This window comes from Hypomesus nipponensis, chromosome 13 (assembly GCF_054491055.1).
Source record: "Hypomesus nipponensis isolate SF chromosome 13, ASM5449105v1, whole genome shotgun sequence".
Classification (NCBI taxonomy): domain Eukaryota; kingdom Metazoa; phylum Chordata; class Actinopteri; order Osmeriformes; family Osmeridae; genus Hypomesus; species Hypomesus nipponensis.
In genome coordinates, this window is record NC_140373.1 from 3,093,972 (window position 1) to 3,109,514 (window position 15,543).

Here is a 15,543-nt window from a genome sequence, read left to right on the forward strand (position 1 = left end):
GCTGTAGGGGAGCTGGTAATTGCTGCTTCTCTTCTCTGGTAGCATCGCTATTAATAGGCCCCAGCCCTGGGTTCACCTTAGCGTGCACAGCAGAGAACAGGGAGGGAGGGAGGGGGGAGGGAGGGAGAGCACATCGCGGGAGGACAGGAAAAGTGTAGCGTGGAGGAAAGATGAAGGGCGGGTGTTGGGTGTGTGTTTGAGTGTGTGTGTGCGTGCGTGGATGTGTTCTGGTCACGGTGAGAGAGGGAAGGAGTCAATCGAGGAGAGCAGAGGACAGCAGAGTGGATGATGAAGAAAGGGAAGTAGAAAGAGCAAAATGTCAATACTGTTTGGAAAGGGCAGTGGACAGGAGAGGGAGAGACTAAAACGAGTTGTCAGGGAGGAAGAGAGAGGGAGAGGCTATCGCTAACATCCTTCCAGTGGGACAGCTCCTTCAGGTGAACTGGCCACGCAACAACCAGGCATTAATAATACATCACAGAGCTGGGCTATAGGAGCTGTGGTTAGACGTAGCACTGGTGCTGGGGTATAGAGCTGGAGTTAGGGCTGGGGATAGGTCCAGGGTCAGGGACTCTGCTGTGCAGGTGGAAGTTTGGGTCCATCAGGAGGACCTGTGAACACCTCCTCCCTGTTAACAGGGAGGACGCGCTGATGTTGAGATGACAGTTGGGCTCTCGGCTTACGAAGGCAGCCACTAATCTCCCGTGAACGCTTCCGACGCGTCCTGTGGCGTCTTCAACACGGCCTTCTGGCAGCTGTTCCGTCTGGACAGGACAGCCGCACACAAACCCGCCGCGGAAACGTCTCCTGACAGAAGAAGAAGCAGATTCTTTTCCACTTTGTCACAGTACCCATAATCCACTGGGACGGGCGCTGGATGCACTCGCTCAAACCGGAGTTGCCATGGGAGACGTCACGGAGGGAACGCGACTGTTCCGAGACGGAACCAAACCAGCTATTATGATTCTGCCGAGGAAAAGACCTCTGTTGACCTCTCGCTCTCTAAGTGTTAGAGGCAGGGCCCAGGAGACACCACAGAAACATCACTCTTTATTAAGTGTCTCTACCAGGAGATCAGGGTGTAATTACAAAAGGCTAATTAGGTTTTCTCCATATAAAAAAACAACAAAAAACCCTCATTAATTCACACAGACTGACATTTAAATGCTGCCTAATGAAAATTCATGGTTTCTTGATGGGGGTCAACATCATTATGGTTAAAAAAACTAAACTTCTGTTGGGCGGATTGAGATCTTTGACGTCTCCTTTATGAGTTAACGACTTAGCTAAATTGAAATATTAAAGTTTACTCGGACAAATTAAAACTGGGTCGACTCTGTGATGTCGACTTTGTTATTAAGAAAAAACACGTCACCATGTCAATTTGTCTTTTCAGCGAGACACCGACATCTCTGCTCCGTCCTGAGAGAAGGGGGGGGGGGGGCAGAGCAGAACCACTGATGACCCTCCACAACATGCTACTGACCAGATCTGCACAGCCACTCTACACAGCTCCTGAATATTCTTTTTGTGTTTGGTCCATCTGACTACAAACATACACACTTTCAGTTTGCAAAGTGACTAGTCACCACACAAGGACATACTGTCTCTGAGGTGCTTCAAGGGGACAAACACTCCCGTCCGACATCAAAAATCGACTTATAAGCAGAGAGAGAGAGAGAGAGAGAGAGAGAGAGAGAGAGAGAGAGAGAGAGAGAGAGAGAGAGAGAGAGAGAGAGAGAGAGACAGAGACAGAGACAGAGACAGAGACAGAGACAGAGACAGAGACAGAGACAGAGACAGAGACAGAGACAGAGACAGAGACAGAGACAGAGACAGAGACAGAGACAGAGACAGAGACAGAGAGAGAGAGAGAGAGAGAGAGAGAGAGAGAGAGAGAGAGAGAGAGACAGAGAGACAGAGAGACAGAGAGACAGAGAGAGAGACAGAGAGACAGAGAGACAGAGCGAGCGAGAGCAGAGAAGCAGACATCAGAGCCTATTAGCATCTCTTGGCAAGCGTCTCTGAAATTAGGCAGATAGGGGGACCGGGCAGACTGCCGTGGGAAGAGAGGGAGGGAGAGGGGGGGAGAGAGATGGGGGGAGAGAGAGATGGGGGGGGAGAGGGGGGGGGATGGGGGGAGAGGGAGAGGTGGGGGGGAGAGGGAGGAGGGGGGGAGATGGGGTGGAGAGGGAGAGGTGGGGGGGGGGAAAATCGGGAGAGGTGGAGGGGAGTGGGAGAGAGGTGGGGGGGGGGAGGGAGAGAGGTGGGGGAGCGTGGTATTGGAGCCAGGAGCATTGTGCTTTACTAACACTTGCGACCTTTTACCCATCTAAAGCAACCACAGATGCACCAACACTTCTCTCTGGAATTGGCGTTGGGCCGGTATCACACTGTAAACACTCGCACTGGGCGTCTGCGTCGAGATTTAATGCTTCCAATTATGAGTACAATAACGTTTAATGCCATAGCCTGTAAACTTGCCACGGAACTGACAGCATAGCTAATGACAGCGTAGCTAATGACCGAGAGTACTGGAGAGGCAACCCAGTCTGCTTCCCTGCTTTGACTTAGACAGCTCAGAAACTTCAAGCTAGTTGAGAGAGAACAACTCTTCAGTGCAACTTCTCAAGTTGTTGATGAAGAAATAGACTTACATATGAGAGAGCGGAAAGGCTTCTCTTTATTAAAAGATCTTCCCCATGTTCCCTAATCTTCATCTTCACCATGTTTACTCAGCCAAGCTAGATAAGCTGTTTGTTGTTTTGCCCGACTGTTGCTAGCCACTGGCCTTGTAGTGAGTCTAAACATTTCTCTCGTTTTGATTTATTAAAAACATTCTGACTGTAACGTAATGTGCCATTTGTAAGACAAACTGTGGCGCTCAAACAAAAAACACTCGAATCCTTTGACAATTTTGTAGTCAGAAGGAGATCAACCAAATGTGGTCAACAAAGCCATGTAAACTCTAGTGTCTAAACTGTAGTGTCTAAACTTAACTGTAGTGTCTAAACAAAACTGTAGTGTCTAAACTAAACTGTAGTGACTAAACTGTAGTGTCTAAACTAAACTGTAGTGTCTAAACTGTAGCGTCTAAACTAAACTGTAGTGACTAAAATGTCAGTCGGAAACATAGAAAAGCAACATCCCACAGAAACGGCGTGATTCAGGACTACACTTACTCAGGACTACATTTCCCACAGCTCGTCAGGAGCAGCCTCTTCTTCTTACCTCTTGACAGAAGCTGACGATGTTCTCCCACAGCTCCTTGGCCTCGCCCTCGTCGTTGCGGCGGCGTGCCTCCACGTGCATGCTCTCCCTCCTCTTCAGCGGCTTGGTCACCTTGCGCAGGGTCAGGTACTGCTGAGGGGTGTGGCACGCCACGCAGTTCTTGGCCTTGACGTCGTTGAGCAGCGTGCAGGCGGGGCACGCCCACTGGCCAGCCTTCTCCAGCAGGGCGGAGGAGGAGGAGGCGGAGCTGGAGGGGTAGACCCGGGCCTGTTTACGTGCTTTGTGTCCTGAGGAAGAGGAGGAGCAGGTGCAGGGGGCGGGGCCAGGCAGGCCACAGTGCAGGCAGGGGAGGCGGGCGGAGCTCTGCTGCTCCTGGAAGCCGTGCAGCTTGGACGAGCCACAGGCGGAGCACTTGGGCGCCCCCGTGGGGTTGCGCAGGGTACACTTGGAGCAGGCCCAGGTGCTGAAGTCCGGGCTGGAGGGGCTGGCCGGCGTGAAGCGCACCGTCTCACAGCCCACCAGGTCGATGACGTCGGCGCCCGCCCGCGACGAGCGGCACGCCTCGCACTTGGATGCCCCGCCCAGGTTGGCCAGCGAGCAGCCGGGGCACTTCCAGGTGGGCGCCGTGGTGACGGGGGCCGGGGCCGGGGCGTGGGCCTGGTCCTCCTCCTCCAGGATGCTGAGGCGCTTGCTGGGGAAGGGGGGCTCCTGGGGCTGGGCCTGCTTGGGCTTGGGGGGTCTGAGGGGCAGTGGGGGGCAGGGTTGGGGGGGGATACCGGCCGTGGAGGGGGAGGTGGGGCTGGGGGCGTTGGCGCCGGGGTTGGGGGGTCTCCCCGGCGGGGGCACCTCTCTGCGGCTCCGGGGCACGGGGTTGTTCTGGAGGGAGGAGAACAGGCTGAAGGGGGAGGTGAGGGCCTGGGGGGGCTCCTGGGGCTCGCAGGGCGGGGCCGGCGGCGACTCGTCCGCCGTCAGGTCGATGAGGAGCGGGGCCCCCGCCGCCACGTGGGCGGGGAAGCCCAGCGCGGGCGTGCGCACCTCGGGCACCACCAGGGCCTCGGGGGGGATCTTGGGCAGCGACAGCTTCCTGGGCCCCCCGCACGCCGAGCACGACAGCGCCACCGGCGTGTTGTGGAGCGTGCACCGGGGACACGCCCACCCGGCGTGCTGCCCCTCCGGCGCCGCGCCCACCTCGCCGTTGCTCTCCGAGCGCCGCAGCCCCTCCTCCTTGGCGGGCGGCTGGCCGCGAGGCTCCAGGAGCACGGCGGGGGCGGCCGCGGGGCTGGGCGGCTCGGGCGGAGCCGAGGGGAGGAGGCCGTTGGAGATGGCGGGGGCGGCGGGGGGGGTGGGCGTGCCGGGGGAGGGGCCGAAGCCGCACACGGAGCAGGCCCCGGAGCCCTGGGGGTTGTTGAGGGTGCAGCGGGGGCAGGTCCAGCGCGGCTCCTCGCCGCAGCTCAGACGCAGGATCTTGTTGAGGTCGGGCTTCTGCCGCGGAGCCTCGCAGATGGAGCAGCGCGGCGACGCCCCGGCGTTCAGGTAGGTGCAGCGGCCGCACGACCACTCGCTGCCTCGCACCGCCGCCGCCATGGAGCCAGGGGAGTGGGAGTGGCTAGAGGATAGAGAGAGAGAGAGAGAGAGAGAGAGAGAGAGAGAGAGAGAGACAGAGAGAGAGACAGAGACACAAAGACAGAGAGAGACACACAGAGACAGAGACACAAAGACAGAGAGAGACACACAGAGAGAGAGACACAAAGAGAGAGAGAGAGACAGAGACACAAAGACAGAGAGAGAGACAGAGACACAAAGAGAGAGAGAGAGAGAGAGAGAGAGAGAGAGAGACAGAGAGAGAGAGAGACAGAGAGAGAGAGAGACAGAGAGAGAGAGAGACAGAGAGAGAGAGAGAGAGAGAGAGAGAGAGAGAGAGAGAGAGAGAGAGAGAGAGAGAGAGAGAGAGAGAGAGAGAGAGAGAGAGAGAGAGAGAGAGATATTAGACACTAAGGTAACGTTTGCACCATCATCACAGTCTTAGGAGCATGATCCAGCTACAGCACTGGCAGGCCTCTAACAGTAGAGTAGAGCACAGCACTCTAAACCCACCAGCAGAGAGAGAGAGTTGATAGGAACACAGAGGGAAGAGAGGAGGTGGGAAGAGAGGAGGTGGGAAGAGAGGAGGTGGAGAAATAGATGAGTAAGAAGCAGGAGTTTAAGAAGGGGGCTTGGAGAGAGAGAGGATGAGGGAGAGAGCGAGAGAGAGAGAGAGAGGATGAGGGAGGGAGAGAGAGACGATGAGGAGAGAGAGAGAGGATGAGGAGAGAGAGAGAGGATGAGGGAGGGAGAGAGAGATGATGAGGGAGAGAGAGAGAGAGACGATGAGGAGAGAGAGAGAGGATGAGGGAGGGAGAGAGAGACGATGAGGAGAGAGAGAGAGGATGAGGGAGGGAGAGAGAGACGATGAGGAGAGAGAGAGAGGATGAGGGAGGGAGAGAGAGAGAGAGATGATGAGGGAGAGAGAGAGAGAGACGATGACGGAGAGAGAGAGAGAGAGGATGAGGGAGGGAGAGAGAGATTAGCCAGTGCCCTGGAATCAGATCTAGCTCCTGGGGGTTTGGAGGGCAGTAAATCCATACACAATGCTCCTGTGACGAGAACTGGGGAGACAGCTGAGGGAGAGGGGAGAGCACAGGGAGAGAGGGGAGAGCGAGGACAACAAAGGGAAGGTCCGGGGAGAGAGAGAGAGTATGACAGAGAGTATGAGAGAGAATGAGAGAGAGAGAATGAGATAATGAGAGGGAGTGAGTGAGAGAGAATGAGAGAGAGCATATGAGAGAGGGAGAGATTGACAAAGTGGAAAGCAGAGAGCTCTCTGCTTGAGAATACAGAGCATAGCCTCCAAGGGATGGAGACCCAGAGAGGAAGAGAGTAGAGAGAGAGACATAGACACATAGAGAGAGACAGAGAGAGAGACATAGACACACACAGAGAGAGACAAAGAGAGAGTAAGAGAGAGACAGAGACCTCCACTTCATGTGGCCTAGCTCATTATCCTCTCTGAATGTCAATGTGGACTGCAGGGTGAAGTTAAGGTCATGTGCCACATATCAGTGAATCAATGCTGCAGCTGATCCATCATAGACAGCAGTAGGTCTTCACCAGGGTGTCATCCTCTGTCAATACCGCTTATCTGGATCCTGCCTAACTCCAACCCGAGGCAGCTACAACACTGCTCTATGCTGCTGGTGAACAGTGAGGCAGCTACAACACTGTTCTATGCTGCTGGTGAACAGTGAGGCAGCTACAACACTGCTCTATGCTGCTGGTGAACAGTGAGGCAGCTACAACACTGCTCTGTGCTGCTGGTGAACAGTGAGGCAGCTACAACACTGCTCTGTGCTGCTGGTGAACAGTGAGGCAGCTACAACACTGCTCTATGCTGCTGGTGAACAGTGAGGCAGCTACAACACTGCTCTATGCTGCTGGTGAACAGTGAGGCAGCTACAACACTGCTCTATGCTGCTGGTGAACAGTGAGGCAGCTACAACACTGCTCTATGCTGCTGGTGAACAGTGAGGACGCGTGATCACTGCAGGTTTCCTTCTGAAGAACACCTGATCTCTACTTCCTGTCCAGACCAACGCCTCCTAGCAGACACACCACTTTGTTTGGGAGTAGCGCCGCTCCGCTTGGTGACCTAACAGCGCCTGCAGTGTCCATTGGGACGGGCTGAGCGCCCCTGAGGGGGGCAGCTAGCGTCAGAGAGGGGGGGGGGAGGGGGCAAGGTCGCCATCCGAGAGCATCCATAAATGTCACTGTCACTCAAGCAGCTCATGTGTGACATGGAGGATGAGGGGAGGAGGAGAGAGAGAGGAGAGAAGAGAGCGGAGGAGAGAAAGCCTATCCCCCCTCCCCCCACCCCTCCTCTCATAGCCGACATAATCGGCGGCGAGGCAGAGAAAGAAGGAGGAAGAGAGAGAGAGAAGAAGAGAGAGAGAGAGAGAGAAGGAGAGAGCGATAGAGAGAAGGAGAGAGAAAGAAGGAGAGAGAGTTAGAGAGAAGGAGAGAGAGTTAGAGAGAAGGAGAGAGAGTTAGAGAGAAGGAGAGAGAGATAGAGAGAAGGAGAGAGAGAGAAGGAGAGAGAGATAGAGATAGAGAGGAGAGAGAGAGAAGGAGAAAGAGAAGGAGAGAGAGAGATAGAGAGGAGAGAGATAGAGAGAAGGAGAGAGAGAGAGAAGGAGAGAGAGAGAGAGATAGAGAGGAGAGAGATAGAGAGAAGGAGAGAGAGATAGAGAATCCTGGTCTGAGAGCCTCCTCAGACCTAGTGCTTGTGCTCGCCCCCCTACACTCCGTGGCCATGAGTATGGCTGGCTACAGCTCTTACCATCCTGCTAACACGTGTTTGATGAATAATCTAGTTCTGCTGCACTCCAGAGCTGGAGATATTCTGGCGATACAGACATAACACCTCCATCTTCTTCTGTACGACTACGCGAGCAACATGCTCTAGGCAAAGGAAAAAAAAAGAAATATATATATATATATATTCCTGTCTTGGTTTCTGTGAAATGAAGTCTATTCTTAGAGGTAGCAGTGGAACTCTGGGTTCATCTTGGTGTGTATGACTGGAAGGCAACAAACAGTGAAAATCAATTCAGTCAATTTGTGGGAGGCTGTCTGTGATAAGCAGGGTTTTTCCAGGGCTGTGTAGCTAGTCACCGCAGCAGCGCCAGTCGGAGCCCCCTGATAGGCTCCTGAGGGTGTCGCCCACTGGGCTGGCCTCACTCCCACTCTGATACTACTCTACCATGGGTCCTGGACACATAACTGGCCTTACTTCAACTCCATTAAACCCTTTCAGACTGAACCTCAAGAGGACTTTGGAGAGACAACCTCACCTTCTGTCCCTCCCTCCCTCCCTCCCTCCCTCCCTCCCTCCCTCCCTCCCTCCCTCCCTCCCTCCCTCCCTCCCTCCCTCCCTCCCTCCCTCCCTCCCTCCCTCCCTCCCTCCCTCCCTCCCTCCCTCCCTCCCTCCCTCCCTCCCTCCCTCCCTCCCTCCCTCCCTCCCTCCCTCCCTCCCTCCCCGCTGCTGACCCTCTGGTCCCCTGCAGTAAAGCGAGGGATGACAGAGAGGTGGTAAGAGAGGAGTGACAGAGGGATGAGTGCAAATGCTGCTTCTCCTGGGTGCACTCTGTGGAGAATACGTGTGTGTGTGTGTGTAAGTACAGTGTTTCTCTCTTCTGCTGTGTGTGTGTGTGTGTGTGTGTGTGTGTGTGGGTGTGTGTGTAAGTACAGGGTTTCTCTCTTCTGCTGTATGTGTATGTGTGTGTGTGTGTGTGTGTTCCAAGCCTGAGGCGGGGAGTGGGGGGTAGGAGGATGTCCTAGTGTTTTGTGTCGAGCTCCATTAGATATCAGGTCTCCCAGGCTAGCCCTAAACACACACACACACACACACGTGAAACTTGACCCTCCAACACTAACAAGAATTGAAGTTAGGAAAACACACTCTCTGGAGAAACCAACAGTGACCCGGGTTAGGACATCTTAGCCCTGAAACACTAACAAACTGCTAGCTGTGTCTACCAACCCTCTCAGTTAACATACAGGGTGTTCTCTTTCAAACCCCTGTCAACGATAACAAAACCAGCCATCCATCAACACCACGCTGAATAAGAAGAATCTTTCCCCTGGCTGAGAAGGTACTAAGATCCAATCCCATAACAACCTCCACACCCCAAAACTAAAACATGTAGAAACACATGAGCTGTGGACGCTCTCGGTCTCCAGGTTCACGACACACATGGGTTGTGGGAAAGGCTACATAACTATATATACACATAACTACATACGGTCCTACGAGCCTGCTAAACAGTGGGTTTACAATGCGCTGAGGTTCATGGTTTGAGAAGGGTGTTCCATATTCGAGGGTTCAGGTGTGACAGAAGGGGAAATAATAATCTCAAGTCTTTAAAAACGACTGTACTAGGCTTCACACACACACACACACACGATGTGAGAGAAGCCACACTGCCTGTGTGACCACACACACACACACACACACACACACACACACTCACGAACACACACACACACAGAAGAGCGACAACAAACCATAGTGTGACCCCTCCTGTTTTCAGACAGATCCCCTTGGCAGCCATAAGAACGGTCGTCATGCCAGCTTCGTCCCTGACAGGAGAACCAACCAGACCCGGCAGTCCTGAGAAGCCGGCTGTCTAACCAATTGATTTGGTGTCGCCGGTGCAAAGTGATCATAAAGTCATTAAATGTTACAGGGCTACAGAGGGTCGTATCGATTTTATCACCAATTTTTTATGCCCGTCATCAATGGAGAGAAGTTTATAGCTGACCAGGCTTATTATTTGGTGGGAAAACATGATTGGGGCTAAGTAATGGAGGGACTGTGATCTTGAACAGCCATGATAGTAAAAGGCTGTGCTGTGAGGTTCTGCTTTGATACATTTTATGAAAACTGGCACAAACACTCACACACAGTCAGTCACAAACACACAGTCACACACACACACACACAGTCACACACACAAACAGTCACACACACGCAGTCACACACAGGCAGTCACACACACACACACACACACACACACACACACACACACACACACACACACACACACACACACACACACACACACACACACACACACACACACACACACACACACACACACACACACACTTCCATCCGTGGGCTTGGCAGTGCACCTCTGGCCCTTCAGCTTCTCCTCCTCCGTGTCGCAGCCCTCTGGGCTCGCAGCCCTCTGGGATTGCAGCCCTCTGGGATCGCAGCCCACTGGGATCGCAGCCCTCTGGGCTCGCAGCCCACTGGGCTCACAGCCAGGAGTTCACATTAAACACCGCAAGACAATTGCCTCCCCTTCGCCCCTCAAACTCCCCTCCACTCTCACCCCACCCCCTCCCACCCTTGCTGCCAACACTGCACACCTCTCTATTCACTCATGAGGTGTATCAACTGCACCCCTCCACCAATCGCAGTGAGTGTTTATGGGTAGCCACGGTAACAGGAGTTGGGAGGGGTTGTGAGGAAGGTAAAGTAAGGCCACTAGGACAAAAAGAGGAGGAAGAGATGAGGGAGGGAGAGAGAGGAAGGGAGAGAGAGGAAGGGATGAGGGAGGGAGAGGATCCGATGAGGGATTGGGAGGGGGAGAAACAGGAAGCCTTTAAATCAAGTTCAACGACGGCTGGTGGAGGCGTGGGCAAATGAAACAAACGACTGCAAGGAAACGATAGGCTTGAGCCAGCAGGGCGGGGTGGAGACGGGGAGAGCCAGGGCATTGCTGAGTCAGGGGCAGCGGGTCAGGGGGGCGCCAGGGGCTGCAGAGCGTTACAGCGGAGACACAGGACACCCTCCTCGCCCTCCGGCTGGGCTCCACATCGGGAGCGCTGGTGTGAGATCTAGTGAGCCCACTGCCGCCGGCTTCTCCCCGCCTCGCCACGAGGCATTTGGCCTTCGTGCGACAGTCATTAGCACTGCCTCTCTACGGTTGGCACACAGCCCAGACGACTTGGAAGACGTGTTACCCCTAATGGCCACTGGGGGCAGTGTCTGTTCAGATCAGTCTCAAAACAAAGGGAAGAGGCATCACAAGGGGAATGGGCTGTCCTTCCATAACAGCAGATACTAAACAAAGTACTACTCCAATCTAGTATTACACTGGAAAGTACTGTTTAGAAAGAGTGGCTGCTATTACACAGCTAAACATTATTTTTGGAGAATTGTTAAGTCTCCGAACACAAACCTACCTTCTCTTGCCTTATCAAACTTCACTGAACATCATCATTCTACACATTCACTAGAATGATGAGAGCGATTTTCTCATTACGCAGTACTCAATCAATACTGGTCCCCTGCTTTTCATTAGTCTACAACGTGAATGGCAGCTTTCAAATCACTACAGTAGAACAGAAGGTGCAAGATAAATGAAATTCGATACTGCTTCTCGAATTGCCAATTCCATACACCGTATTCCAGAATGAAGAGACCCAAAATAGGTCTTGGTCCATTCTCCCAGTTCCTATTGTTCTGTGAAAACAAAATTGTTGAGAAAACCTATACACAATTTCAAAGTAAATATGCACAGTCGTGGCATGCAGGATAAAAAACAAGAAGAAATAATTAGGTAAATAATGTTATGGCATTTCTGAGGTGTTTGTATTCGTCACAAGCAGAGATGGCAAAAGTACACACATCCTTCACTCAAGAAGAAGTACAGATACTCATGTTTAAAAAGACTGGTCAAAGTTGAAGTACTGACTACATCTTTTCACTCAAGTTCAAGTAAAGAAGTGTTGGCTCAATCCTTTTTGACAGCGACAATTTTGAACATCTCCCTCACATATGGCCATGGGTGATGAGGAATGTCTCTATTCTCAGTCATGTCGCTACCTCCCTCTGTCTTTTTCGAAAATATTTTTTCCAACCTTTCGATACATTTGACAAACAGTGAAATTATAATAATAAACTGTCAGCATTTAGAGATTACAGGGTTTGTGTGACATGTACAATGCTTTCAGGCTACATGCAGAACCATCACACTAATGACTTCATCTGTATGCTGTTTATGCACGTGCTGTATAGGTGTAATTTGCCTCAGGCTAGCTCAGTAGGATAAAAGGTTTTACATCCCCAGCCAACAGAGCTGAAAGCTTTCCCACATGGGCTCCAGTGTGGCTGGCTTGCTGGCTTGCTGATCATTGGCTGGATGTGGTGTGCTGTTCCTAAACCCGGCTCCCCAGGGGGCTGGTCCTGCTCAATAATGCAGAAGATCCATACAGCAACAGGGCCAGGACTGAGGCTAGGGCAGGACTGAGGCTAGGGCCAGGACTGAGGCTAGGGCCAGGACTGAGGCTAGGACAGGACTGAGACTAGGGCCAGGACTGAGGCTAGGGCCAGGACTGAGGCTAGGGCTAGGACAGGACAGAGGCTAGGGCCAGGACTGAGGCTAGGGCCAGGACTGAGGCTAGGACTAGGACAGGACTGAGGCTAGGGACAGGACTGAGGCTAGGACTGAGGCTAGGACTGAGACTAGGGCCAGGACTGAGGCTAGGACTAGGACAGGACTGAGGCTAGGGACAGGACTGAGGCTAGGACTGAGGCTAGGACTGAGACTAGGGCCGGACTGAGGCTAGGGCCAGGACTGAAGCTAGGACAGGACTGAGGCTAGGACAGGACTGAGGTTAGGGCCAGGACTGAGGCTAGGGCAGGACTGAGGCTAGGGCCAGGACTGAGGCTAGGGCAGGGCTGGGGCTAGGACTAGGACAGGATCAGGGCTGAGATCAGGACACAGCCAGGGCAGAGGATGGGACGGACAACAACTTTTTTTTTTTTCAAACGTTCCGAGGAACGAAAGCAACACCAGCTCCAGAGCAAAGCAAAACTGTCAGTGTTCATAAACCAGAAGGGCAAACCATGTCAGTGCCACCCCGTTTGACGTCTCTCCAAGCCGGCCCTGGCCGACTCTCAGGTGCCTGCTGGAGCCGCGACACCCTGCTGGGATGGGTCGGTGCCATCTCCCGGGTACGACTAGCGCCCCAGCAGGTCGTTAGCCTGAGTTAGCATCACTTAGCGTAGCATTGTTGGAAGAAACCCACTGGGAGTGCTGGGACCAGTAGCCATGGGGACGGGCAGCTTAGCTACCATCTGCCAGAGTGACACTCAGGTTATCTTGGTTCAGTTAAGACAATAACGTATTAGAGTTGAGCATTTATTGTTACATGACATGGACATGTAGATTGACTTTGGCGGAGTGGATGATCTAAGGGAAGCACTTCCTGCCTCCTCAATGCAACACATACATGACATGCCATATGAGGCAGGGAGTAATAGAGATATAATCCCCCGATGGATAGAACATACAGACAGCATGGGGGAGAAGGGGACGGTGGAGGGCGGCAGCAGCACTGATCATGCAACAACCGGGCTGAGTGTGTGTGTGCGTATCCGCGCGTCTTTTAGAGACGTCTTATCAGACGTGGCCCAATGGATATGCGCTGCTAACATGGTTGTGGTAGTGGGCAAAGTAAGACACCTTAAGTCCCATATAAATGACACGTGCTGCCCGATTGCCCTGCCTGAACTAGCTGCGCTTATTTGGTTTTGGCCTGCCAGGGTTTTGAGGGCAGGATTTGTGAAAGTAAAAGGGTACCCCCCCCACACACACACACACACACACACACACACACACACACACTTCCTGCAGAACTAGATGTCATCACCAGTTTATTCAGGTTACGTTTTGTTCGCAAATTGAGTGAGTTATCAGCGTTTTTTAAGTCCTGGATGAGATGAGGCTGGGAGAGGTGTGTAGTTTGCAGGTGGGAACGCGTGTTGAAAGTGTGAAACGTGTTGCTACAACTTCACCAGCAACAGAGATTAGCACACAGTTTCCCAAACAAAGAGCCAACTGTCATTTTCAACTTTGTGGAAAAGAAGACGGTAAGATCCGAGAATGTAATCCGAGGTTGGTGGGACCTTGTACTGATGATGCAATCCTGTTCTGTTCACCACTTCCTGAATTCCGATTTCCTCGGAACTGAGATTAAAGTAACCCTTTTCACTGGAAAGTAATTCCTCCCCCCCCCTCCACCCGATTGAAATTCCTCTAGCCCTCCCTTCCCTGCCAGTCAGAGGGGAGGTGAGGGAGGTTGGAGGGGGTGAGGGACATGGGAGGGAGGTGGGAGGGGGTGAGTTAGGACCCGATAGCAGAGGGCTAGCTTGAGGAGCCTGTTGTTCTCCCAGTAGGTCATGTATTCAGGCACGGACGTGACTCACTCCTCTAGTCCCTCTAGCTCGATTTTATGAGAAGAGTTGCTCAAGAAGTTTTTCTGGGTTCTTTTTCCAACCTAGTCCTATTGTAGATGATCGTGGAAGGGCAGCGTTCTGGCAGTGCGGCAAGACAAGATGAAACATAAGACCTAACAGGAGTTCCAGGAACACTAGTTTTTTTTTCGTCAGTGCTGACTCAGAGCTGAGTAAAAGCAGGGGCGACTCGCTGTAAAAAAAAACAACAAAAAAAACGTGTTTTTTGCCTTCACACAGTCCAGTGATTCAATAGCCTACAGTCATTCAGACACAGTGAAAGGCTGTGGAGAGCTCACAGTCATTCAGACAGTGTTGGCTATGAAGAACTCTCCTCCAGCATCCTGCAACTCTATCTTGCTGAGACTTGAGAAGGGCCAGACTGAAGTCCCGTCCTGGCACACTGTGGACGGGGGTGACATGATCCCAGGGGTTGGGTGACAGAACAGCTTCTGTCACGAGAGACACCTCGGGTGGGTAACCTTAGCGGGCTGACAGGAAACTGCAGTTTTACGGATAAAAGCTCGGTGACAATTGACTAAGTGATCGCAGCCCAAAGCTTTTAGGAGAGCAAAGCTTTGGGTCTATATTTATGGACTGAGAGGCACAGAAAGAAACGTCTTTTCAACATGTGTCCTTGGGCCATGAAAACTCACAATCACATATCATTGAGAGGCAGACAAGGAGAGGTTTTTATGCGTACCATCCAGAACGAGGATGGAACATTGTGTTGTGCTCGGAAGAAATGCACGATGTTCTCAGAACAACCAGTGCTGTGTGTGAACAACCAGTGCTGTGTGTGAACAACCAGTGCTGTGTGTGAACAACCAGTGCTGTGTGTGAACATGTCCGTGTTCCTACCTGCGCCCCTCTCCCCCTCTCACTCTCTCCCCCTCTCACTCTCTCCCCCTCCCTCTCTCTCTCTCCCCCTCCCTCCCCCCCTCTCTCTCCCCCTCTCACTCCCCCCCTCCCTCCCCCCTCTCTCTCTCCCCCTCTCCCTCCCTCCCCCTCTCTCCCTCTCCCCCTCTCTCCCTCTCTCCCCCTCCCCCCCTCTCTCTCCCCCTCTCCCGCTCCCCCCTCTCTTTCTCTCCCCCCCCTCCCTCCCTCTCTCTCTCCCCCCCTCCCTCCCTCTCTCTCTCCCCCCCTTTTTCCCTCCCCCTCCACCCCCCTCGCTCCCCCTCTCCCCCTCCCTCCCCCTCTCCCTCTATCCCCCTCTCTCCCCCTCTCATTCTGACAAGCAGCACCGTACTGTACGCAGCACCAAAAGGCCTCAAAACCAAAGGACATAACCTTGGCCTGCTGTTGGTGATAGAACCCCGGACCAGGCCTAACCGATATCTCCCACACTATATTCTGCAGCTGGAGACCCTCTCGTTGTTGTGGCTAGGGTTCTGTGGCTGGAGGAATAATACGTCTAAGGAAGGGAGGACAAATCTTATTATATATATAAAAATATATAACACAATGAT

The 15,543-nt window shown here is 53.1% G+C and overlaps 1 protein-coding gene across 1 annotated transcript in view; it reads right to left on the bottom strand.

The window, feature by feature from the left end:
- Positions 1 to 15,543, bottom strand: part of capn15 (calpain 15) — a 40,729-nt gene that overhangs the window by 15,912 nt on the left and 9,274 nt on the right. Inside the window, exon 2 of the mRNA XM_084670461.1 lies at positions 3,232 to 4,837. Within this exon, the coding sequence (XP_084526587.1) occupies positions 3,232 to 4,815 (1,584 nt within the window). The 5' untranslated portion in view covers positions 4,816 to 4,837. The remainder of the gene's footprint in view (positions 1 to 3,231; positions 4,838 to 15,543) is intronic.